We start from the raw sequence: 27,496 nt of genomic DNA on the forward strand, positions 1-27,496 counted from the left end.
AGTTACAGAACTGCCAACATCTAGGGAAAAAAATAAGCTAACCCGGTTCGGAATACACCCATTATAGCATCACGAATATGCATACTTATTTTTAGAATATTTGTATAAATCGACAATTTAATGATATCATAGGACCCCGCACAAATCTTATGGAAATTGAATTTCGGTCAAATTGCCTGAAAATTTGATATATTGTAGATCTTGTCGTTCTGATAAAAAGTTTGTGCGGGGTCCTTTCAACCGGATATATTCCCGGACATTAATGATATCCAGCTATCAGATCGGATAGTAAAAAAGTGCCGGATAATACCAGATACCGGATACTTTTCGGATATCCGATCCATCCCTAATCGACTTATGAGACTTAAATATTTGGCAAATTTCTTTTAAATTGACGCTGCCGTATACATGATAGTTTTAAGATATCAGGATATTCCTCTTCGTAAGATTTAAGTATCTAAGATATTTATATTTATAATGGTCGTTTCGAAATTTACAGAGCGTTTGCAACTGAAACCACTCAATTCTTAGCGCCATATGAGGCTTCGGTCAAGCCACGTTCAGATGATCCAACTACGCCACCGGAACTTCCAAGTGACACAAGGCCTTGTATAGCAACTAGTGCCTCGCATGTACGTGTTGTAAGTACACGAAGCGCACAATTTTATATTTATTTTTGTTGAACGTTCGTCCGTTTACAAAATACGAATCGCGTTTTACATTATTGGAAAAATTTCCGTTCTGTATTTACTATAGTTTAAAATTATATCTATTAGCGAATTCGATTGGACGCACTCAGTGCGCACTGGTACACATTAAAACCGTCGTACACAAAATAACGTAAAGATATGTTATAAATAAACATAGAAATCGATTAAATCGTAAAATGCTCAATACATTTTATTGTACTATTAGGTAAAATATGTATTTATTTCATAATTCGAAATATTTGCATTTCATTTTTATACTTAAATGAAATCAGTGTACAACGGCTTTAATATGCACTAGTGTTTCCAATCAAATTCGCCATAACATTATATATATGAAAAGGTGATAAAGTTATTTTAGAGGCATTGGAAAGTTATTCAATAATACAAATAAAATAAAAATTTCTTTAGATGAAAATATCGCGTAGATTATACGTAAAATGTGAAATTTTATTTTATTTTTATTTACTTAAAATCTCGTTTTTTAATATATATTTGTATTTGTTGTTGTTGTTGTTATTATTATTATTATTATTATTATTATTTTATGCACTGCACTAGCATTAATGATAATCCTTCATCTTCAAATAACTATTGATATTGAAAGTATTTTTTGAAAACAGTTAATATTAAAAAATTTGCCTACATTTTTATCAGGGTGAACTTTCAAGCCTAATGGGATCAGAGGGGAGATCATTGAGCGCAGACGTAGCGACGTGGAATCCGTTTGAGGATGTACAGCCTTTTAATCAGTTAACGGAAGATCATATCTTTGGTGCTGAATTTGATAAAATAAGGAGAGGAAGCAACACCAGTATCAGTGGGGTAAAAAGTCGCGAAAGCCTTGTTATGACATATACGGAATTACCAGAAGATCCTTTTGAATCTGCACCCTTTAGCCTGCCAAGTAAGTTCTCGTTAAAATTCTAAAGGGTGTGTATAAAGTCTGACCTGACTTATGTCTCGGAAATGGCTATAGATATGGAAAAATGTTTTATACGAAAGTTGTGGGATATTAAGGGGGGGATGTATGATGAAAATATGGACTTGACTTTGAGTGATCTTCTCAAGATTAGGTTAATGTGACCGATGTTTTCATAAATAGAACTCCCTATTTTTTATTACATATTCTTGTAGCTCACCCCGAGAACTTTTCAAAACACTATAATAAAATTTATTTTTATTTAGTACTTTTCGAGTTATAAAGATTGAAAGTTACAGTATTGTCATTATCAAAGTATTACTCAAGATGTCCGATCAATAGCTAAAATCTTTTGAACGTTGTTCAGCATCATATCCTGGATAACACTGGACTGGATTGTTAAGATCAAAGTTATTAGAAGTCTCTTATTTTCATTTTTACACTTAAAATTTACTTTTATGTAAATACGAAAATAAGAAGAATGATCTCTAATAATCTTGATATCCTACAATTTTCGTAAGAAATATTTTTCCATATCTACAGCTGTTTTCGAGATATAGAGTCTGGGTCAGACTTTATAGACACTCCTCCTTTATATTAGTCCTCCAAAATAAACAAACATGTATATTTTATTATAAGGTTGAAATATTTATTAATATTTTGATTCTTTCTTAGCGGGGAAGAAGAATAAAATTGGGTCAAAGACTGCTGCTATTGCTGGAGGTAATGCATAAAATCCTTCTTACACTATCCTTCATCATCTCTCTTCCTCTTATTCCTGTATTAATCTATTAATCTATACTTGGTTTGAAAGTCATTCGCTCGCTGTCTTAATACTTGGTTTCTTCCTTTTGCCATCATCGCTACGTGAGGTTTTGAAGCTGTAGTTATAACCATTGTCTTTCATCGTTTTCAGTCTAAGTTGTATATCAAGTATGCCAGTAAATTTATGAAATTCGGTAGTTAGTTTACCAAATAATAAGTTCTGACAAACTGTTTATTTAAAATGTGATATATTTGTGAAGAGATTCTTTTTATGCATATTATTGAATATGCATAGTTTTATTAGTTTAACATTTGTTTCTTATATATCAGTGAATATATACAAAGCTTTATAAATATAGTTTACAATATAAATACTAAAATATAATAATAGTTTAATTTTTAAATTTTTTATTATAATTAATTTTTAATTTACCAAATTACTTTATAAGAAATAAAGTACTAAAAGAAGTAACTTTGTTATACAACTAAGACTTTCTCCAAAATTTCATAATTTAGCTTTATGTATATATATAAATATGAAAAATTAGAGAGATATTAAATATGTTTAATAATTACGAATTTATAAAACATCACAGTCTTCATTCGATAATCTAATTAAGTAGATTTAATTATTTTTTTATTGTTATTACGTAATTTTGCTTGTGTTTTTAGTTTAATTTTATATATAATTGACGAAATAATTAAATTATGAAACATTCAGCACAAATTATATAAAATAGAAACCTTTGTGAATCATAACAACACATGTGAGGGTATAGATCAATAACAGAAATGAAGAACGGTTCATCTAACAAGAGGACCACTCCAGAGTGACCCTCACCGATTTCAATAAAACATGGCAGAATTGTAAAGTGTGTTCCTCTGAATAAAAATACCCCCTATTTGAGCATAGACGGTCTACCGTTTCCGAGATATTTCAATATTAAAGTTGATAACGTCATTTCCTTTAGAGTTTATTAGAACGTATTGCAGATTTTGCAGCGATATCGCTGCAAATTCTGTGATGTATGGAGAGGTTGTTTTGCATTTCCATTATGCTACAAATACTCGAGTATGAACGTTCTAATACTCTAAAGAAAATGCCGTTATCAACTTTAATATTGAAATATCTCGGAAATAGTAAACCGTCTACGTCCAAATAGGGGGTGATTTTTATTCAGGGAAACACAATAATCCTGCCAAGTTTCATTGAAATCAGTGAGGGCCACTCCAGAGCCTCCCCTTATAAAATCAGAAAAAATTTTTTTCTTACAATTCAAATTTTTTTTCCTTGGATTTATATTATTTTCAATTGCTCATAATTGGAATTATTATTGAATAAAATATAGATATAATTAGCAATGTATTTATACAAAATATTTGTGGACAATAGATGTAGATAAATGCTGATGATTATCGGCATGTTACGCTTTCCTGCACTTCCATGTACATAAATCTTAATTTTCAGAATTTGAAATAACAATAAAAAAATGAAAAATGTTTCGAAGTAATATATAAAGTAAATATTTCCTCTCTCAATTTCGAATTAATATTATATGCGAAACTTGATTTGTGATATAATACATAATCAATTACTGTGTGATAATGTTGACTATATTGTTGCACTGCTTCATTAAATTTAATTAGAAGGAACTAATGTTTTTAAAAAAATGTTTATTTTTTTTTAGATAAATAAAGGAATCGAATTATACTACTATCTAATTTACCAAAGACATGTGATATGTTTCTAAATGTTGCTACTGATATAAATGGAAATGAAAAAAGTGTCTTAGTTAACTAATGAGTTTCAAAAACTTATTATATAACGCTCTCCTTATTTTAAACATAAATTTTATCTGTTAAATATAATGTGATAAATATAATTAACAGGAAGTGTAATCTAAGCCCAAATTATTTTTTGCGAGGAAATAGATCTGACTTTATTTCTATATATATTTCGAGATATATTTACTTATAATCGAAAAATTATTGTGTAATTTTTTAAAAAATTTAGTTTTTAACGACACGCGTATAATACATACATAAGTATATAATTATTCATTTCAACCATATCTTTATGCTTGTTGAAATTTTTAGAAATAGACTAAAAAATTCATAAAATTTTTTTTTCTTTTACGTTGATTTTACTTGCTTGTCAAAATACTTAGTTACCGTTTTAAAAAAGATGATTGGAGAATTGATTATTTTACCAATATATCTGTAAAAAAGTGATTGTGATGTAAATCTGCTCAGTTATGCTCAATTATGTGAGAAAGGAATGGTAGAATATTACCAGTAAATTACATATTAACTTCTACTTACCTCAAATAGTAAATTACAGCGTAAGGATAATACATCGAACATTAGACACGAAAAATACGCTGTATATTAAATTATGTTAGAACAAGTGTAATTATTAAGTACTGTTGAAAATACGATGAACATACATATAGGCTAAAAAATTTTGTCTTTAATGATAGATGTTCCTATGATATGTAGTGCACAAAGCGGAAATTAGCTTTTATTTTAGTGTTTCCATACAGAATAGTTGGTGTGTTGATAAAGGGGAGGAACAAATTACATATAAATATTACATATATTGCATATATTATAAAATACATACATCTACATGTATATATATATATATATATATACATAATGCAATATATATATATATGAAAAATTATGTTATATATTATGTGATACACAAAGTTTAGGTACACTATTTTGTCCTACTCATATACATATACGTGCAAACGTATCATGTGTTATAATGATTGTATTATATAGCATATAAAAGGAAGAACGTGAGAAAAATAGGTTTCAAGTTCTAAAAGAATATTATACGCAATGCCATTAAAACATGTGTTAACGCGAGAAGTATGGAACTGGGAAGAACGTTTCTGGATATATTGTCGAATATGGAGATTTATTTTTGTGTGCGGAAGTAATAATATGAACCTTTCCTTTCCACAAAATGACGAATCTCTGGCGCAATGCGTGAATATATACATACAGACATACGTTAAGGATTATTATATAAAGATCATAAGATTGTATCTGCTTCGCGCGATGGTAATACTACAGTGGCTGGCAAATAATACTTTTAGCGATTATTTTCATTTCTCGCTCTTCTCCCTCGTCCTTCGTTTCTTTCACCTGAATTGTATCTTTTTTAATTTCTTGTTTGTTAATTTCTTTTCATAATATAATATTTCAATTACACCGCTTTTACACGGTATTTGTTAATTTGGGTTTCACTTTGGTATAACTAATTTCTCCACTTGTATTTTTCCTTGGCCTATATACAAAATTTTTAGATAAAATGATGTAATTTATCATTGGTAACCTCTGAAACTTGTAAGAGAAATAATTAGAAGGCAGCGTTGCTAAATTACATCACTTTATCTTATATGAAAGTGTAAAAAATCATGATCTGTGTTGCGTATTTTTGTATTTTGCATACTAGTCTTACGTATTGTTGTCCAATGCGTTAATATCTATATCAAATAACATATCTTATATTGTAACAAGTGCTATAGGCATTAATTAATATTGGATGTACTTGTTATAATTGTTATATTTCCTAATGAAGTTTTTATATAGCGAAGTAATAATAGCAAAGTAATAATTCAAATATAACGACACATTGATATTTTTTTAAAAATTATATATCGGGGAGAATTAATTTTATTGCAGAAAGTCCAACAAAGTTAGGATATCTGTTTTTTACTGACACTAGTAGTATTACCAAAACCGCTGTAATGTTAATTTTTTCTTGAGTGTGTGTAAGTACCACAGATCCCTAAGGGCAAGGCGGAAACAATTGACGATAGTTGATAAATGTGCTTATTTCTTTGTGAAAGAAAAATTTACGAGAAATTATATACTCTTATCTGTCCAATGTCTGGAACAACCTAATGAGTTTGGGAGGCATAAACCCTTTCGTTTCGAATCGAATTTATTTACGTAATCTTTCTTTATTAATCTTGTCCTGCTTTGTTTGCCTCCCATAGTGTCTCTAATAACATACTGTCTCTTGGAGAGATACATTTTAATTACGATGAGTTAAGTTGCGATATATCATATAAAAAGGTACTTGTTACCCATTCGCCATCATCGAAATACAAGCATGCTTTTCTTCAATGGTATCTGTAGCGAGACTCGTATGAAAAAGAGAGAAATTGTTTTGTGAATTGAGAGCACTATAGGGGGCTGACAAACACTTCGGACAATACTTTTCTCGCTGTATTAAGACAAATAATGTTGCAGCAATAAAATGTAAATTAGCATACGGAGTATTTGTTTTTTTCTGAACGCTACTGGTACAGAAAACGCAGCAATACTTTGCCCTTTGTGCGGGAACAATCTAATGCATCTCGCCAAGGATATGTGTACTCTCGTGATGGCTTAAAGCAAATCTATTATTCAGAGCATTACTGCGTTTTTAACACTTATCCTCAATCCTCTAAATCTGATTAGGACTGTTCCAGACCTATTGGTGGCGGTACTAACAAATAGCTTATCCTAAAATATGTATATTGTATTACTTTCTCCATGTCGAAAAATCTAACATTATATCTTTCTCTGAATTTCATTATAGTAAAACTAAGTAAAAAGACCAATGCACGTCATACTCAACAAAGTGCACTTTGCAACAGACCTAATCAGACCATTTCCCGTTTTTTCTGATTCTTTCTCTTCTGTAGATAACAATATCACGCTTTATATCATAAAATCAGTCATATTAGTTATATCTGTAAATTTTATGAGTTGCAAATATTTTGATTTAAAAAAGTATTAAAAGCGAAATATATAAATTGATAGTATAATACAGTACAACAATTATATTTTATATATAATATTAGTAAAAATAGTTGCAACAAATTAAGAAAATGATTAAGAGTATAATTTCTTATATTGGGAAGCAAATACTCACAGTTTCTCTTCATTATAAGATTTGGGATACTCTGCATAGCGTAAGAGGGAGTTTCGCTAATTGAGAGGATCGATACTGTCTAACATAGACCATTATCGAATCATATCTCTCTGATGAGATTTTGCAAAAAAAAAATGAAAAAACATAGGTAAGTACGTTACGCTTCAGTGATAACAAAGGTTTACGTGATAGTTTAGTTCTAAATAAGATACACTTATCATTGATATGAAAAAAAAAACGTCTTGCTTCGGATGTTATCTGTATTAATGTAACGCGACGCTCTGTTTTTCAGGGAAATCAACGAATGGTAGAGCGAGAGTGCCCTTGGCACAGTGGAATTCCGGGGTTGAGCACGGTGGCAACGTTGGTGGCGTGGACGACGAGGCGTCCTTGATTACGGAATCCAGCCCAGTTTCACCGCCGTTTGTCCGTGCGCCGGCGGAGGACCGTTCCAAATACGAGAAGCTGGCATTCAATGCCGATGAGATATCGAGTGATAGCGACAAGGAAGCCAAGGAGGTGAAGGAGCGAGCGAAGAAGGCAAAGAGAAGGCGTGTAAAGAACGTGCTGAGTCGCAGAAGAAGAGTCGCTGCTCAGCTGCACGACAACGCGGATAACGTGACGAACGTGGATTACGAGTCGGACGATTCGATCGGTTCGGCCAGCGACCTACGCGCGATGAACGACGAGGAAGGCAATGACGGCGAGGTGAACGACGACGAGGACGATGAGGACGGCGACGTGTGCGGAAAGCACGACGAGACCATCTCCGAGAGTGTGCGCACGTGTGGCAGTTCGGCGTATCACGCCGAGTGCGAGTCTGTTGCGACACATGAAGATGACTACAGGATGAAGAGGCCGAGGAAGCACCACTATCGGCAGCAGGAGCAACAGCTGCCGACAATCAACGCGGATCCGATCGTTGGCCATCAGTATGGTGAGAAGCCATTGTTGTTGGACGACGAACTAGACCCAGAGTCCAAACCGGAGCAGTCGCACGGCGATCCTTTCGTGCGACATCAGTATGGCTCAAAGCCGCTGCTGTTTAATAACGGCGACAGCTCGTCTGACGACAACGACAAGTCTAAGTCGCTCAACAACGGGATCTGGAAAGTGGAGGATGACGTGTTCGCCTTGGCACCTTTTCCGAGGTCCAGCAGCTCGCGGAAGAGCAGCGACAGTCGCGAGAGCGAGTCCAGGAACATCGATCTAGGCGGCAGTGCAAGAAACTCGCCTCACAACTCGAATCTGGTGACGCCAATCTCGAGCTCGCCTATACCAGCGGAGGTGTTTGTAGACGTGGTAGAAAGTAAACCCGCGCCTCCGTCGTCCAAGTCTGCCGTTCTCTCTTGTAAATATCTCAAAAGTATCGCAATTGTGAATACTAAGACTATCTACGAAGAGCCAGTGTCGTTCCATCAGCCGAGCGCTATCCAAACGTCGTCGCCAGTCAAAAGCAGTCCTCACGTCAGCGTTGCCGAGGAGGAGGCGGAGGAGGAGGAGGATGAGGAGGAGAACGTTGAGAAGGATCTCTTCGGTTCCTCCCCGTTTAGTCCGAGCGGATTCACCAATCCCTTTAACAACGCTCAGTCCAATTTTTCGAACATCGACTCCGCACCGACTCAGCCCCTGTCAATCCTGAGTCCAGTCGGTCCTTCATCGTATATTGATTATGCCAACTGCGTTTCACTGCAGTCCCACAACGCGGCATCGGACAATTATTTCACTAGTCACTCGAGCACAATCGCGTCCACGTCGAAATATGGCATGGTGACGGTGAACTCCGACCCAATGATTAGTGTGGAACCCTCCAAGGATCTCTTCGGATCAATTCCGTTCGAGGAATTCGCCTCGCTGAAGCTCAATGAGCAGCAGCAGCAACGACCGACGTCTCTGTCGCTGTCGCAGTCGCTGTCACAGTTGCAGTCACAATCGCCGAACTACGTGGACAATGTCCCGTTAACGACGTTACCAATTAGCAGCGTCGTGCAGTCCCCAAAGAATACCGTCGTTCATTTAACACCCACCCCGCCATCACAGCCACAACCGTCCGCCTATATGATTCAAACGACCACCACGCATACCGCAAGAATCACCGTGCACGCAGTCAACAGCGTCTCTAAGGTGGACATCACATCCAATATGATGTCACCCATGTCGCCCGAGCCTCTGGTCGCCGCGGATGACGACACGCCGAAACACAATAAGAAAGACAAAACCAAATCGGACAAGTCTAAGTATCACCTGATCAATGAAAACCACGGTGACGTCACCGACGTATTACCGACTTATAAGGCGTCTCACAAGATCAAATCGGCAAGCCACAAGAAAACACCCAAGGGCAAAAAGAGCACGGCCGCGACCGCTGGTTTCAGCAATATGAGCTTCGAAGATTTCCCCAGCGACGAGAATGAAGAGAGGCAAACAGATCGAATGAAGGTAGCGCCTTTCGAGGTGATCCGCGAAGCGTCGGAGAAGCGTTTTGGATCATTGAAGAGGCGGAGCAATCCGTTCACCTGAAATGAAGTGGTTTTTGTTAGGAGCTAGTTAACACAAAGCCGTTAATTAGCAACACAGAAACAGATAGAGCAGCGATATGATATAGTTGATTAATTTGTTGTGTATATTGTAGAGATAAACATCGGTAAACACACCGTTCTATACACACAAAATTATTTGATTGGTCAGAGTTTTATTACGTGTATTGTGAATGCACACACATACACACACTAACAGCGTTAGCAAGATATTAATCTTAATAGATAGTAAAAATGACACGATAAAATTTCCAACTGGGAAATGATATGATGAAATTTCCAACTGGGAGTTGATACACAGGTTGTATATATGTAGAAAGCGTTTGCGTTTAAGACAATTTGTTTTTCGGACGCGCAAATACGTCAAGAGTGAAATTCCGAGTGAATAAAGTTGCGTTTGTTTCACATGCTTGTTTTCGGAACGCGCGTTTGTGAAAAAATTATAATAAGTCAGAGAAATTAATTTATTTAATAGATCTCTCGTAGAAGATTGCAAAAAGTAATATTTAAAATGTTTACCTCTATGATTAAGTCAAATATCGAATGTTGCAGTATTAGAAACTGCTTCTTTAAATGCTTAACTTGCTCTCGAATTAACAAAATTCTACGATCATGATCAACATTTTTTTGACACCCGTGCATTTTTTCACAAACGTCGACAATGTGATGTGATAGCAGCAAAAGCTGCATATGTTTATATCAGAAGGCATACAGCATGAGCAAATATATTTATATGTACACATGCCTAACTGACAAACGTGTGATGGATCGTATAAAGCGTAATTTACACTAATGTCGGAAAGTATTAATTCATATACTACCATTTTTTAATTACTTTTTGCATTTTTAGAAGATTTACACAGACAAGACAGATAGCCATAAGAAATTGACGGAAAAAAGACATTATATTAAAGAAAACTGTTGATTTTTGAAATATTGAAAAGAAAGAGTGAGAAAGAAAAGAAGAGAAAGATAAAGAGAGAAAGAGAAAAACAGACACTTCCCAACTTATGATTTAACATAAAACCAGGTTGTGGAACTTGGCAGCTCGATACCAAAAATGATAAAACTAGGTAGAGAAAGCTCGTGCATCTATTTTTGCAGCTAAGTCTTTTCACTACGTTTGTACTTTACAAAATTTGTAGATTTCTACTAGTTCAATCTACTAGTTCATATAAAGCAATTTTTCTAAGAAAGTTAATCTGTGTACTATATACATATATATATATCTGTAAACGTAATTCATTGCAAAATTGGTGAAAAAGAGAAATTTTTATTATATATATTTATGGTCTCTTGGAGAAGAGATTATAACAGAGTATGAAGAGATTAACATAATGAATAATTTACAGAAATTAGTGTTACAAAGGCGCAGATAATAGCATTGTGAAGCGATTCATAACATTTGTAAAGAATAGGTTCGTCTATAGAATTGGCCTTATTGTGTAAGACTGACTTATTGTTTAACAGTCTCGATTTACATTTATATTGTGTAAGATAGCTATGTTTTGACAATGTTATGGTTCATAGACACGAATTATTCGAAACGAATACTGATAACGCGATTATTATGCCTCTTATGATGGAGACTGTTAAATAAAATGTATGAAAAATAGACGTGATACTAGTACTTAGTGTATAGGTACTAGTAAGAATACTTATCGACGTTAATTTTTCTATCTCACATTGAGAGAATATCTTGTATGTGTTAAATTATTCGATTTCAGCAATTGAATTTTAATACTTTTTATATAACTTTGGAAATTATTTTAACCAAATTTTATACTGCTAATATACTGCGCCTTTTTAATCGATTCTACGAAAAGAATCTAGTTCAGTGTAAAAAGATGTGACAATATGTGTGCGTGCGTGCGTGCGTGCGTAATACACATATATATATATATATATATATATACACACATATGTGTTTGTATATATATTTATATTATTTAAGTTTTATACATATTTTCAAAATAATAAAATTATGAAAAAATTACAGATTATTCTAAATCACGTTTAAAAATAATACGACAAATTTGGTGCCGGTTTACTATCTGGATTATAAGTTATTTTAGCAAATAGTAGTATTTTTTTAATCTGTCTTTTAATAAAAATATATGGAAATGTGTTATAAAATAAATGATAAAAATCTCAATTTTTTAATATAAGTACATTATGTATTTAAGATTATTTACGTAGAGTTACATTGCGATGCATGAATTAATTGTCCAGTAAATAAACAAAATATTTGTTCTATATCTTTGTAACTAATCAGTGAATCGCAATAAAACTTTACACAAATTATTTTGAATATTTAAAGTACTTATAAAAGAAAAATGTAAACAATCATTGCTTTAAATAATTCAATCTTGAATTATTAATATACACTACATATGTACTTGCATATATATCATATTGTAGTCTTTTAGAAACCTTGGTGGTCTAATGACTTAGGACGCTCGTACGAAATACAAGAGATCCGGGTTCAAGTCCCGGCCGAGGTAATATTTTTCGCAATAAATTTATTAACAGTTTTAACATATTAACATCTTTATCATATGATGCTTGATGATAGTATCAAATTATTAAATTGCTTTTTTTTTAATTCGCGATTACTAGAGTAGTTTTTTAATTGCGTTTATAGTCCGGAAAAACAATTCGGCGCGCAGTTCTAAAAGACTACAATATGCAAGTACATATATAGTGTATATTAGTAATTCAAGATTAAATTATTTAAAGCAATAAAGATCCAGCTTTGATTGTAATAGGCATTTTTCTAGTATTGATTGTGTTTCTCACATATGCGGTCTAAAATAAAAGATTCTTAATATTGAAAAACGTAAATTTTTTAATCATTTTTAAAATTTTAATTTTTATCATTTTTAATATTTTAATTTTAATTATTATTTTTAATATAAAATAAATAAACTACAAAAATGTGTTATTAAACAAAAATATAATCTTATTTACATAACTTTCATATGTACATAGTTTATTTGAAGTGTAAATATTAAATACATTTCCAAATTTAATTTTCTTTATAGAGATTGTACATCCCATATATCTTTAAAAAAATGTTTATAATCTATGTGTTTTTATGCACATACACACGCGCGCGCGCAGGCTCGCACGTATATATGTATATATGTATATATATATGTGTGTGTGCAGTGTGAGTGGGACATTTTATCCCAAGCGGAGAGAATTAATATTAAGAGAGGTAAAAAAAAATTTATATAAAAGTTTCGTAAAATACATGTTTTCTTAGAGGAAAGAAGGTGAAAAACGAACTTTGTATAGGAGACGTTATAAGAATTAGTCAAAGTAGATATGAATTTTTTATTTAAATGGAAATCCTTATTTTTAAAAGTGCGAACTATTTAACGCTGTAAATGCTTCGTTGACTGATCAGGAAGAAAGAATTGTTTGAATTGGCCAATCAGAGAATATTTCAAAGCATTTGCAGCCTGAAATGGATCGCACCCTAGTTTTCAACTTAAAACGTATTATAACCAGTGTTTTGAAATCGTTTTGACAAAAATATAACAAAAAATAGAAGTTTCCATTCAAAGATTTATGTTACTCTTGACCTTAGTATGGCTCTTCAAATCCGTTATTTTCATCTTCTTCCTTTCAAGAAAATCTATAACTTTTACATACAACTCTTTTATCTTTCTTAGTTCCCAAGATATCCGCTTGTGACGATTAAAATGCCCCGCCTCATATATATGTATATAACAAAATGTAATATAATTTGTAGATATTATAGCTTGTATGATTTAGGTGCCTTCCTTTATCGAGTAGCGTTCAAGCTTGCAAGTCTCTGCTGTTATGTAGAATAAAAGCTGATAGTATTATAAGATAAAGAGTCAATTGTATTTGTATATGTAAGGGATAATGTATCTAAGAAATTGTTTTCTGTTTAGTTCCTATACATAACGGTGAGATGTATGTATATTTACAGGGGAAGTTAAAAGCTACTTTTAATGTCGTCATTGCAAAAGTAAGAGTTATTTATGCAAACATAGAAAATTAAACATTGAATTTCAGCGACATGATGAAAATTCGACGAAAAGTAATAATTTCAAAGTATTTATTGAACATACGGAAGAACCGTTGTTATTCCAAGCCTTAAAATAATATACTTCATCATTCTGTGCACCATGTATAAAATAGAACGAACTGGAGGTGCTAGGAAATACTGAGCATTTTTAATTTAACACCCTAAGAAGAATATAATTCGATTGTATAAATTCTTACAATTCTACATATATAGTATATAGATACAATACATTCCTTCTTTAAATTTTCACATATTGTTTTATTTATTGTATGGTTTATAGGTTCTTTCTTCTTCGTATTCTTTTTCATGTATACGTCCCGCAGGAAAAAAATCAATGTCTTAAATATGTGTGTCGGAAAGTTTTACGGATATATTTTATTAGTTATATTTAAAAATTGTGTCACTGCCTGCACTAACAGGTTATAGTATTTTTCTTTACCATTTATCATGAATAATATAATTATCGTGTTTCAGCAAGGTAATAATATGAAAGAAATAACGCGCTCTCGTTTATACTAAGTTTAACAGTGTGGATTTTTAAACTTCTTGGGATGATCAAAAATATGGTTCCAATGTGTGCGCACATGTGTATGTGTAATATAGTAATGAAAGTCGTGTAAAAATGTATAAAGAGAATAGGGGATTATATAAAATATGAAAGGGATTATATAAAATATGAAAGAGGGACGCGATTATTTTCCACGGCAGAGCAGATGAATCTTTAATTTTTTTATATTAGGCACAGATACGAAGAAAATAGTTATTGAAAACACTATATCTCTGTATAAAATACATAAATAAAATGTATACTATTAACATGAGTATCAATCATATACGCCTGCGTCCTGTTATATTTTTTCAGAGAATATCCTTATTTATTATATTTTACCAAAATACTGTCAAGAGTTTGCCACTAATTAATTTTATAAAGGATGTCATTCAACAGCAACAAAATTTTTCTCCTAAATTGCGCTGCTTTTTCCTCGCCATGATGAAGTTTATAGAGCACGCGAGTATCCAAGCGACGAAATTTAACCAGCTCGTATATATTGCGAGTTGAAGCGCGATCCCGGTGTTCATCTCGGTGCGACTCCAGTGATTCTTATCTGGCTGAACATAATCCATGAAATCGAAAATCGCGCCGCACGACAACCTATTATGAATCGCCTATACACAAGAATAAATTAAAATAGAGTTCTACTCTTTAAATTCATTTTACTTTTGGGATATATCAGTCGCTAAAATTATTTAACCCTTCGGAACTAACAGTAAAAGTCGAATGATCCCACTCAACTTTTTGACCTATCTACTACCATTATTATAAATCTTTTTGTCAAAAAGTCAAACAATTCAATTTTCTTTACATCTGTAAAAATTATTTTTATTAAAATATACTTAATATTCATTCGTTTTTTATAGTATACGAAATTCAATTAACATAAATTAAATGGATTTTATAAACCCAGTATGAAGTAAGTAACTGTTACAGATTTTGGCATCAGCTCCGGAGGATTAAGTTAGAAAAAAAATGTTCATCTTACTAAAATTTCGCGGCCTCTCGAACCCAAGAGTTGAATGAGATTTCGTCTATATTGTTCGCAAGTTTTATAGTAGCCGTCGGTTATCACGACCGCATGGGCGAGAGACAGGCAGCAAACAAGCGCTGCAAGGAAACCGATAGGCATCCACCGCTTAAAAGCAACTCTCTTCTTTACATGGACCACAACATAGCCATTAAGATTTCTTCTACAAGAAAAATGTAATTAGAAAAACATACACATAATTATGAATAAAAATCCCGGTAAAAAATTTTTCATACATGAATATGTATAAATATGTATAAATATTCATAAACATGTATAACATAAAATATATATGTTCCATATATGTTCATATATCCCTCTTTCTTTTGTAAAATTTTAGTGCAATAAAAATAATAATAGTAACTTGAAAGCATAAAAAATAATTAAAGGGATCATTTTCGCATTGTTCGTTTTAGAAAAAAACAAGTTTGGAAAAATGTAAAAAAAACTGCTCATACACAATTATGTATAATTTTATATATAATTATACATAAGTAATTTTATTATATTTCTTCAAACTTGAATTTTTCTAAAACAAAAATTACTCTTTTAATTATTTTTAATGTTTTTACATTGCTATTATTATTTCTATTACACTAAAAAGTAATTTTACAAAAGAAAGAAGAATGTATGAACATATATGGACATATTTCATATAAAATTATGTATGTTTATGAATATTTATACATATTTATGTATATTTATACATGTTTATACATATTCATGCATGACAAATTTTTTACCGGAAAGAAATAAGAAGGATAAGCACCTGTTGTCATTGTACACTTGTCCGCGATTAATTTGCTTAGGATCATCTAAATTTTTATGTATGCAACATCTGTATCCATGATAGGCCCCAAGACACAAACTGATTACTGTGATGGGTGTGAGAGCGTACGCGGCGAAGTGGCATAGTTTCTCGTCGCCGCCGAGAAATGTGCGAAATGTATTGATACCGTATAATATACAGCCGCAATCAACATCGATGCAACCGTCTAATGTCACTACCCAATTCTGCCATGTCGTCACCAGGGATACAACAGACGTGACGGAGAATATCATGGATCCGGTATACAACACCGCCAGCCATATTTCTGCTTGCTTTGAATTCATAATTGTTTCTTATATAATGCCTCCTCCGAACTATCCAAATTATCAATTAGAAAAGAACTCTTTATACGTATCCACTTGTTTGTCGTTAAAAAATGTTCATCAGCAAAAGATATAATATGGCAACATCTATCTTATTCTCTCTCTCCATGGAAAAAAATTCTTTCTTTATTCATATTTTAATAATTACAGCTTCGTGTATGACATGCGACATGAGTTTATCTGGAAGATAGAGAAAATCAATTTTATAAGCCTGATTTCTTCGTCCTATTTTTTATTACAGAGTTATAGATCTATCAAAGTTAAAAATGTCGTTTTTCTTACATCATCTTACTCCTGCATTAAAATGTAGGTACTCAGAGAAAAAAACATATATAGTGGCAACAATTATATACAAGTTTTACATAATAATTAATGTATATAGTTGAATAAGCTATTTTATGATTATTGCACCTAAAATAGTTCAATTATAAATGTTCATAATTTTATGTTTTTAAAGATGCTTATTAATATATCATTATTACATTATGATGATCAATCTAACTTAAGAATTACGTTAATATATATACATTAAGCTTCTATTTGCGATTGCGTTTCAAATCCGGCGCGTAATTTCTAAAAATGAATAATATATTTGCAAAAATTTGCATATGAATATTATTAAGCAGCAAAATCTGTTACAACCAAATATAGGATTATTTCTTTTAACTAATTTATACATATCTCTAGAGAAAAAAATAATCTAGATAACTAACATTGTTAATTACTCTGGTAAAAATTTTTCTCAGAATTTTTCATATAATTTTTCAGAATTTCTCTATAATTTTATAACTGTCACATTTTTTATACGAATTGGAACATTTCTTAGAAAATCTACATCTTTTCTCAGAATTTTTCATGTATGTTAATTATGAAATATCATAAGATTTTTAAGATTTTTTGTAAGTATAATTTCTGATGAAATGTGTGTGTGTGTGTGTGTTATAAAATCTAAAAAATTTAAAAATACTTTTTAAAAATTATAGGATGACAAATTTCAGAATTCACTTGTATGAAAAGTTCTGAGAGAAGATATAAACTTTCCGAATATTTTTGAGTATTTCTGAAAAATGTTCCAATTCGTATAAAAATTGTAAGAACAATTTTCATCAGGGTATATAATAATAATAATTAATAATCATATGAAATAAGAAAAATAGAAGAGATAATCAATAAAAATATTATGATTTTGACAATTATATCTCGTCAAAAAGGTAAAAGATATTGTGTATGTTTAAATTAAAATTCTTTATATTATAGTGGTGATTAATAAGTCACGTTTTAATTCTAAAGAAAAATTCGACAAAAATACTAATTTTAATAATATAAATTCGAGCTCTCAATATCAAAAACAAAATTACAAAATCAATAGTCAAAGCTAGTATACAGTATTGTTATTAATGTACGTTACAATTCTCTTTTATTCTTCTCCTGTGCATATATTTCCGACGTTTCGGTTGCTTTTTTCAACCATCTTCAGGGTATAACGTTAGGCTTAATAATCCAAAAATTTACTTGTTCTGAATGTAGTTAATTTTTAAATGTTTGCTAATTTTAATTATTGGTTTCATGTTCAACTTTATTTAATTTCTGTATAATTAATTTTGACCTTTTATCATTGACCTTTCGTTTGTTATTTCGACACTTTTTGTCAAGGTCTCGGAATATCGTGATTCACTATAGCGCGGCGCGGATAGACAGGAAACGCAAGATGTAAAGATTTGCGTAGGATTGTAAAACACGCGAAACATGTTGAGAACGGTACAAATATTTTAGAGAAGCTATTTCTCCATGTTCGACAGATCTATTTTCAGCGGATTAAATTTCTCAATTTCATCTGTCTCCTATCACGCGCACACCCAGTTTCGCGCATTCGGGTGAAATCAGTTTTCCATCATTGATATGCGCAGTGTCTTCACTCTATAAATTTTAGAATATCATTATTAAATAACGTAAAATGCAATATACTGTGATATATTAAAGATATATCAGATATATATCTAGGCAGCACAGAATATTTATGATGAATATTTATTATTATATTTGTTTTTTGAAATGTTATATAAATATTTTATACATATCTTATATAAAGCTTTATTCAAAATATCATTAAAATATAGACTAAATATTTTATGTAATTTTTATGATAAATATAAATAAATATTTCTAGTAAGTATTTTTTACTTATAATTATCTTACTATTGTGAGTAATTTCATTAACATTTACTACAACATTTACAATAAATATGTCATTATATTTATAATAAATATTTGTAATTTGTTCAATTTAAAAAAACACAAAATTATTTACAAAATATTCAAAATAAATCTTCTAAATATTTACAAATATTTTTTAAATATTTTATAAATACTGTGTGCTGTTGTCTGGGCATATTAATTCTCTGCAAAAAGTGACTAGAATCGGAAATACTTTATGTATAAAAATGCATGAATGTTATATACATATGAAATAGTTGATCAATAAGGATAATATTTATATAACATTATTAAACAGTATAATTTTATAGTTTAAAAATAAATAAAAGTTTTCTTATTTTATTTTAATTATTTTTAGAAAACATGTCTATTTTTTATTAATAAATAATTTTTTATCTAGATCCTAAGTCGCCACAAAATTTTTTGTATTATTCTTAAAAATACAACACGGAAAAATCTGTAACTTTTAAATAATTTTCATATTTTGTTTTTATATTTTTCTATTTTGTTAAAAAAATATCCTTATTTAATAATACCTTCTGTATTTTTTTATAATTCCTAATTATACAGGGTGTTTGATAAGTAACGATAAAACTCTCGCATAGAGGTAGAGCGGACTAAACTGAATCGAAAGGTCTTCTACCATTTTGCAATTTTCGCAATAATTAACAAGCTATCAATTACTAAAAATCACCAAATATTGATTTTCAATAATTTTTTACTCAAGTGCTATCAATTTTTCAGAAAAACAAAGTTTTTTTGGTCTCTTGCCGTTTTTCTGTAAAAATAGTACTTAAGTGAAAAATTATTGAAAATCAATATTCGACGATTTTTAATAATTAATATCTTGTTAACTATTGCGAAAATTGTAAAATGGTAGAGGATTTTTCGACTCAGTTTAGTTCTCTCTATTCCTATGCGAGAGTTTTATCGTTACTTATCAAACACCCTGTATATATCTTCACTATCAAGCAATTAATGCTTATAATAATTTATTGAATAATCCAACACTGCCTATATTTATTATTGTAACAGATATTAGACACGAATCTAGACAAAAACAAAGAATCAATTAAATACAGCTAAAAACGAGTTAAATTGTTGGAGCTTGCCTATCAGGTTGGTAAACGGGTAACATGTGTGTTAAATTTCTTTTTATATGTTTTACTCTGCAAAGGAATATTAAAAGAAAACTAGAACACGTTGCACAAATTTAAGCTACTAAAAACTTGAAAGATTAAAGTAAAACACGTGTTTACTTATATAGCAAAAACATTCGTTGCCCTAGTTTTCGACACAAATTGTTATAATAAGCGGCTGACGAAGCTTGAAAAATACGCCGTCGAGTCATTAATCAAACCTGCAACGTAAATAAGTGGTGGGACTGAACGTATAAATAATAGAGCACTCACGACAATTCGAATACGTATGCGCACCTGCAAGAATCGCAGATAACAGACTGAAAGGTTGACTGCTTGATGAGCTCCGATCGAGTAATAAAATTCTTCATTCTCTATCTAGCTGGAGCTAGATGCAGAGGTGTTAATTAAGGTTAATTAGCATCACCTGCTTTTTAATGACAAGTGCAGTTAAACATTGTTCACATTTTGACGTTACGGTGCAAACGATACGCAATGATGTATATGATTTGAGAAAAATTTTGTGGTAGTCTTGAAAATTTAATAAAAAAGTAAAGAAAGTCATAAAGTTTTTTTTATTTGTTTCTTTTTTCCTCTCGCAAGATTCAAAGAGGGTAAGAATCATTTCGATTCATGCTTTTATAAAATTATAAAAGTAATACATTTATATTTAAATTTGTGAAAAAGAAAAGAGAAATATTCAATTTCTTCTTTTCCCAAAATTCGGAATCAAATTTTTAAGGAATAAATTACTACGAACGGCTGTAAAACCATATAAAAAAAATTTTGTTAGAAAGCTTCGACCATCGACGTTTTTTAATTCTAAAATTCAACTGTTAATTAATATCACCTCAGTTTTTTCATGGAAAGTTAATATTTATTATTCGATGATGTTGCTTGTGACGAGGATGATGCGGCGCAGACAATATGCAGACATAATGCAATATGCATGCGATTTGAAAAGAACTTTGCGAGATCAAGTCTTGGAAATTTAACGAAAGAGCAAGATAATAAAAGATAATAAAGATAAAAAAGTAATAAAGAGTTTCCCGTTTTTTTTCTTTTTCGCAATTTAAAGAGAAAAATCATTTCGATTCATGTTCTAATAAAATTACAAAAGTAATACATTTATATTTAAATTTTTAAGAAAAAAGAAAAGTTTAGAGAGAAATATTTAATTTTTTTCTCCAAATTAAAATCATTTTCAAGAAACAAATAGCTACAAATAATCGTAGAGCTGTAGGAAATTTTATTAGAGTTAGAAAGTTTCTGTCTGTGTGTGTGTGTGTGTGTGCGATCGATTATTTTTAACTCTAAAACTTAACTGCTTTCCTTAAACTTTATGCAGAATCACGTCCATCGGCGTCGGAAAATTCAAAGTGACTACTTTTGCTGGGCTTCTTGCGCTTCGTGCAATAACATATGTTGTATACGCAAGAATTTACGCGCGCACGTGTGTGTTCTTGTTCAAATAAGCCGCACATTTTCATAAATATTCTCTCGTCATCACACAGCCTACGTTCGACAACGATCGTGAATCTCGCGGGTCAAATATTGACTCGGTGCGCGCTCAAGCAGCTCAGCCTTCTGCTCCACGCGACAGATACCATTTATATCTCTCTACCTCCTCACGACTAATTAATTTGTTAATTAAATAACCAATTATTGCCGACTTGCAAAATCGCGTACGCTTCGTTCTATACATAGAAAAACTTTTATTTCTTTTGTGTATAAATTCGATTTTTCATCTTTCTTATAGTCGGAAATTTCTCAGCTCGGTTAATCTTCATATATTTCTCTCATCTTTAAAATATGAGGAAACGATTATTATGTATAAAATGAATCGCGATTCAAGTACATCATAATTATCTAGAAAATTTCAATATTTGTATATCGCCATTTGCATTTGAAATTAATATCTAAATGCATTTAAAACATTAGATAGATAAGAATATCGTGCATTTAAATAGACAAACACCATTTGCAATCGCTTTAATTTTCTTGCTTGTAAGACAAAAGATGCGTTCGAGGAGACGCTACTGGCGCTATTTATGTCATTCTATCTTCATCGTTTACTAGACATAAAACAAGGGTAGAATGACATAAATAGCACTAATAGTGTCTGCCCGAACGCATCTATAGATTGATCATACATAAATCACTTCACTAAAAGTATCCATAAAATTTGCATTATTCTTTCTAATTATCAATATATGATGCAACACTATGCTTTATGCCTCGTACGGTGGCTTCATTGTAAAAATCACGTACCGTTATAACAGCCACACAAATAATTTTCTCTAATTTTATCCTGTTTCAAATTATCTGTACGTTTATTCGTTTTTTTAAGCGTTGGTGAATTATAGATACTCCGATTTGTTCAGTACACACGCGTGTATACACGATCGAATATGCTCTAACATATTCCCGTTCTCGTAATATGCGCGAGACCTGATAGTGAGATAAGCCTTGATAAGATTAACGCCTTTCTGGCAATGCCTATCCAACAAACAGAACTGCCATCGATCTTGTAAAAGCGTATGTGTATTCGGGATTATAATTTTATATTTGCAAATAAGACTTATTATTATTTGACTTAATAAAATATATTCATCCGCAAAAAATACGGGTCATTGTATTGACGGCTTATATTTTTTGCGGGTGAGTATATATACAATATTAAATCGTAAATATACGTACATATTATATCAGTCTGTTTATTTAAAAATACTGGTTGGTTTCAATAAATTTATTTCTTCTAACATTCCTTCAATAATTTATTTGCGTCGTACGTAAGTTTTTCTATGTACAAGATAACATGAAGATATGAAAAAGCATCGGAGACCTCTTTTATAGTACGGATGTTAATTTGTTATATCAATCTGCAAAAAGAAAGAACAAGAAATTACATAAGAATATTTATTAAATTTGACACTTCCGCGAAAGAATTTTTCTATTATTATAATTATTTATAATTCTTTATATAAATTATATATTATATAATTTAATTATAATTGCCAACTTATGTCTCATTTATAACGCAATAAGAATAATTACAAAAATTAAGACAATTCATTATTCTGGGAAACAACACAGGTGGACGTCAAATGTGCAACATGAATGAGCTGTATCATTTTCCATAAATTTTTTATTTCTAAATTCGAATCCGGCAGCGAGATTTTTGTATCTCATCAGATTCATCTACAATGTTGTTTAAAAAATGTCTAAAAACATGTTTTTTTATACTTTTGAAAATTTGACGTAATACAAAAATTTCGCTGCCGGATTTAGATTCATGAAAAAGCTACGAAAAATTATGCATTACATTTATGTTGCATATCTAATGTCTATCTGTATAATTTATTTACAAAAACGTCATATTAGCCAAATGGACCAACAGAATAGAGATCATTTCTCTAAATTTGTAGTAAATAAAATCTTCGAATTACTTCACTGCACTCGTATTAATCCATAATATATTATTTTTATGCAATAACAATATTTTTTTTACAAAGTAAAAAGTTTATATGGTAACTCATAAATTTCGTTAAAAAAATTATCACATTATTCAATTATAACATTTAACATATAAAACAGATGGTATTCTTATTATATATTTTACTTCTATCTTATAAATCTTATCTATAACATGTGTAAAATTTATAACAAATTACATAAATAAAATAAAATCTGTTATTACAAACACGCACACGCACACATATATGTGTGTATATGCATACGTACATATTATATATTTATGTATATATAGCCTATCAAAATAGACATTATGCGACCGCAGCAAGCTGCAAGATGGCTCTCAGTTTAAAAACAATTGCACATCATTGCTTTAAACCATGACATTCTAAGTAATATACATATGTATATATATTTTTTATGTGCGTCCTTATCGCAGTATCTTTTTTAGATATATAAATGTTATGCAGATAGATATATAAATGTTATAATGTGAAAACTTTAACTTTTTTAAATATTATAACACTGCCGTCAGTATTGTTGCAGCAGTAGCAGTAATGAAATATATGTAAAAATATTTAATTATGTCTACTATTTAGCTAAATTTTTTACTAAAATATGTACACACTCTTACGCCGCATGTTTCCATCTATTCACACGATGCAACGACAAGCCTCCATTATTCCAGGCGCAGTACATCACTGCAACCCCTGCTGCAATAGCGCCTGCAATACCAGCTTTTCTGATCCCAGCTAAAATAAAAAAATACACATCACTTTATTGTAAGAAATATAACTTCTAATATACGTGTTACTCATTTACTACAACAACTTGTAATATATGTAACTATATAATATATTTTTCATTTGCTACAATAACTGAAGAAAGTTTTCAAAAAATGAGTTTAGATATTTTGAATCATTAATTTTAATTTTAGAAGGCAATAATTGATTGTAGAAGAATAAAAGTATATACTTTTAAAGTAGATTTGTTTTATTTATAAGTTCTGTTTCTTTTTTGCAAGCAATTAAACATGATAATTTTTGAATTATGTTATTGTAGCAAATAAGCAATATGTACATGATCAGACTCCATACCAGGCGATCTGAATACCGCAGCACTCGTAGCAGCTGCGGCTACTGTATTCAAACTGTCGTCGGTTCCTCTGAGCCAAGTTAGACCTATTCCAGCACAAGTGTACATTATCATCATCACGCCGAGTGAATTTGCCATACTGGCACCACCTTTCATAACATGATTAATTAATCTGGAAAGAAGATACATACATATGCACAATTCTTTAGGTATCAAAAGGGATACAAAAAATAATAACGCACTGTGTTCTTCTGAGTTTGCCAGTCTCGCCAGCAATAGACGTCGCCTTGACACCTCTATATAAACCTGATGCGCCACCAACCCCTGCGCCTGCTATGCATGCAGCTCCAATTTGACTGAAAGCTAACTCAAAGCGGCCTCTTTGTTTCATAGCACCATCGGGAAATATGAATTCCGGCTGACTGACAGGAAGGTATGATGGGTCAAAATTTAAATATGGGCTAAGTGAAGCTAAACCTTGTTGTGACGTAACTAAAAAATAAAATGAAAGTTTCTTAACAAGCAATGTAAGGTACCAAGAGTGACTTATTTTCGTTCATAACTTGTTTGTAGTTCATTAACTCTATTTATTATAAACTCTCAAATGTATCCTTTATATAACAAGGCATATTATTTTTATGACACAAGTAAGCAAAGAAAATCTTATATATATATAGAAAAAGATGAAAAGTTAAGTTGAGGTTAAAAATAATCTGCATGTGTGTATATATACACACATTATGTAGATTATTTTAAATTTTAATTTAACTTTTCATCTTTTTCTTGTAAAAATGAGCAAAATATGAAGAATAAGTTTAAACGAGATTGAAGTTATTTGCATTAGTAAAAAAAGATGTTATTCAGTCAAATAAACATTATTCAGATCTTGGTGTCTAATATTTTTTTTGTAAATTTTACAATTTCTAGTTTAAACTACATCTCAATTATTTGTTTGTCTTGTAACAGTCCAAAACTGAAGCTGGAGTTTGCATACGATTATTTTTACTTCATCAGTAAAAATATAGTTCTCTATTTTTTATTAACTTGTACAATACTTGTACGCAACATATATTCTCTTTCGACAGTCTTATAATTATAAATGTCATTGATATTTAAAAAAAGAAATTATGACTATATATTCATAACCTCAATGAAGAGGTTAGAAACGCACCTCGTTACAGGTCTAAATAATTAAATAAGCAAATAAACATTCGTGATGAGATAATTTTAGATTACATAATTATATGATAGCCGATGTTCTACTCGTCGATGTCTAAGAAAACTTTTTGTTAATTATCAAAAGAAATTTAAAAAGAACACGACGAAAAAAAGTTTGGAGCAGCTCAATAAATATCGAGCATATTGCTCGAGATCTTTTTGCTTACCTGGTATATTAGTGTTACTGTATTTTCCATTGTCACCGTCAGCCTTTCCCGGATTAGTACGAAAGTCTATCATCTTATAACAATTTGAAAGCTGTGTCTCTCCGACGTAGCACGAGATTCGAACGAAGAATGTACGAAACGACACGACGCATTGAACGTGGTTGAATATTGGTCTGTTTTCTGTTCCTGCACTAGACTGTTCTAGAACTCTCTTTCTCGCTTTAAACAAATATCAAACGTATATCCTTCACACTTTAAGTTCCAAAAGGGTACACTAGTTCAGCCACAGAAAACAGACCCATGCTGAATACTATCGCGAGATAGGGATGCCTGATACTTTATCGATATTTTCAGTATCGATAGTTTTCAGTCCGATATCCGATAGTTTTCATCGATACTTTCGTTTCGATAATTTCGACATATCGATACTATTCGTACATATCGACACGTCGATATTTTTGATGCTATTAATTTGAATTGGCATCTTGAAAATGTCGATTTTGAGTTTCGAGGTTCGAGTTACCGAATAATGTGGAACTTTTTCGAAACGAGTCGTTTAAAGTAAAGTCCAATATAGAGAGAAGCGACATCGAACCCCCATCACCAGATCGGATCCCAACTTAGAACACATATAAATGGGAAGTTTAAATTTTTTGTTTCAGTGTTTTACATTTTTGTATGAAAAAGTACATACTTCCCATTTCGTTAACTATATTTAGTTATAACAATTTATATATAATTTGTTATAAATATACAACTTTACAAATACTTTCTAAAGATGTCAAGATACACGTAAGAACCATTAAAAAATTTTTATATACTCGTAAAACCGACGAAAATTAAAGTATACAATTTAAATAAAAAATTAAAAGAATTATTTATACGAGTAGTATTCATTATTTTAAATAACTACACTTCAGACTTATTTCTTATTTAATACTTTATATAAAAATTTCCGGAAACTATTTTATATTTTTTATTTTAAACAAGTCGTATCTGCTTTTTACCAATTTTTACGATTTTGTATTTTAATTAAGTTTCTGAAATTTATTTTATGTTTTTTATTTTTAATAATTCTCGTATGTTATTTTATCGAGCCATAATCGGAATTATATGTAAGTTTAAAGAATTTCTGAAACACAGATAATTTGCAGTAACAGTATAGTGTCTTAAATTAATTTATTAACTGAAAAATTAAATACTGATTAACAAGATATTTAGAACTTTTAGCCAAAGGTGTAATTGGCACAAATTATTTTACGATATTAAGGAAATGTGCATGTATCTTTAAGGAATATATATAGCACATTCTATCAACCTTTATTTAAATATGAACACACGCATTATTTTACGCACGATCAATTCCGCGTCGTTGTCCTGAACATGCATAGCAAAAATTTGTCGCACTCGCGCGTTTGAATTGACGACATTGACGACGAAAGACGCTATACTTTTGCTCGAGCAGCCGTGCTACGAGTCGCGTGAAATCCGTAAAACAGCGTCACAACGCGCGGAATTTTC

At 31.0% G+C, this 27,496-nt stretch overlaps 3 protein-coding genes across 6 annotated transcripts in view; 1 reads left to right on the forward strand and 2 right to left on the reverse strand.

Moving 5' to 3' along the window:
* Nak (Numb-associated kinase) overlaps positions 1-11,045 on the forward strand; it is a 26,076-nt gene extending 15,031 nt beyond the window's left edge. For 2 of the 3 annotated variants that reach the window (XM_018512386.1, XM_018512384.1), the window contains 4 exons: positions 500-641; positions 1,365-1,614; positions 2,305-2,352; positions 7,626-11,045. In XM_018512386.1, the coding sequence (XP_018367888.1) occupies positions 500-641; positions 1,365-1,614; positions 2,305-2,352; positions 7,626-9,853 (2,668 nt within the window). In that variant the 3' untranslated portion in view covers positions 9,854-11,045. The remainder of the gene's footprint in view (positions 1-499; positions 642-1,364; positions 1,615-2,304; positions 2,353-7,625) is intronic. The other variant, XM_018512385.1, reaches the window with a different exon arrangement.
* Positions 11,046-12,986: 1,941 nt separating this feature from the next.
* On the reverse strand, positions 12,987-22,461 carry LOC108764253 (uncharacterized). 2 transcript variants are annotated; one of them, XM_018512391.1, is made up of 6 exons: positions 22,293-22,461; positions 21,347-21,718; positions 20,295-20,448; positions 16,286-16,848; positions 15,475-15,679; positions 12,987-15,100 (listed from the first exon to the last, which is right to left on the reverse strand). In XM_018512391.1, the coding sequence occupies exons 4-6, from the start codon at positions 16,627-16,629 to the stop codon at positions 14,873-14,875; spliced, it is 777 nt and encodes a 258-aa protein (XP_018367893.1). In that variant the 5' UTR covers positions 16,630-16,848; positions 20,295-20,448; positions 21,347-21,718; positions 22,293-22,461; the 3' UTR covers positions 12,987-14,872. The 2 variants fall into 2 exon arrangements, with proteins under 2 accessions (XP_018367893.1, XP_018367895.1); XM_018512393.1 differs by lacking the exons at positions 21,347-21,718; positions 22,293-22,461 and having other exon boundaries at positions 20,295-20,460.
* Positions 22,462-22,812: 351 nt separating this feature from the next.
* Positions 22,813-26,177, reverse strand: Tim23 (translocase of inner mitochondrial membrane 23). Its single transcript, XM_018512382.1, has 5 exons — positions 25,976-26,177; positions 24,833-25,082; positions 24,593-24,762; positions 24,124-24,247; positions 22,813-22,903 (listed from the first exon to the last, which is right to left on the reverse strand). Exons 1-4 carry the CDS (start codon positions 26,046-26,048, stop codon positions 24,126-24,128), a joined length of 615 nt encoding a protein of 204 aa, XP_018367884.1. The 5' UTR covers positions 26,049-26,177; the 3' UTR covers positions 22,813-22,903; positions 24,124-24,125.
* Positions 26,178-27,496: the final 1,319 nt, after the last annotated feature.

This window comes from Trachymyrmex cornetzi, unplaced genomic scaffold (genome assembly GCF_001594075.2).
Source record: "Trachymyrmex cornetzi isolate Tcor2-1 unplaced genomic scaffold, Tcor1.1 scaffold402, whole genome shotgun sequence".
Classification (NCBI taxonomy): domain Eukaryota; kingdom Metazoa; phylum Arthropoda; class Insecta; order Hymenoptera; family Formicidae; genus Trachymyrmex; species Trachymyrmex cornetzi.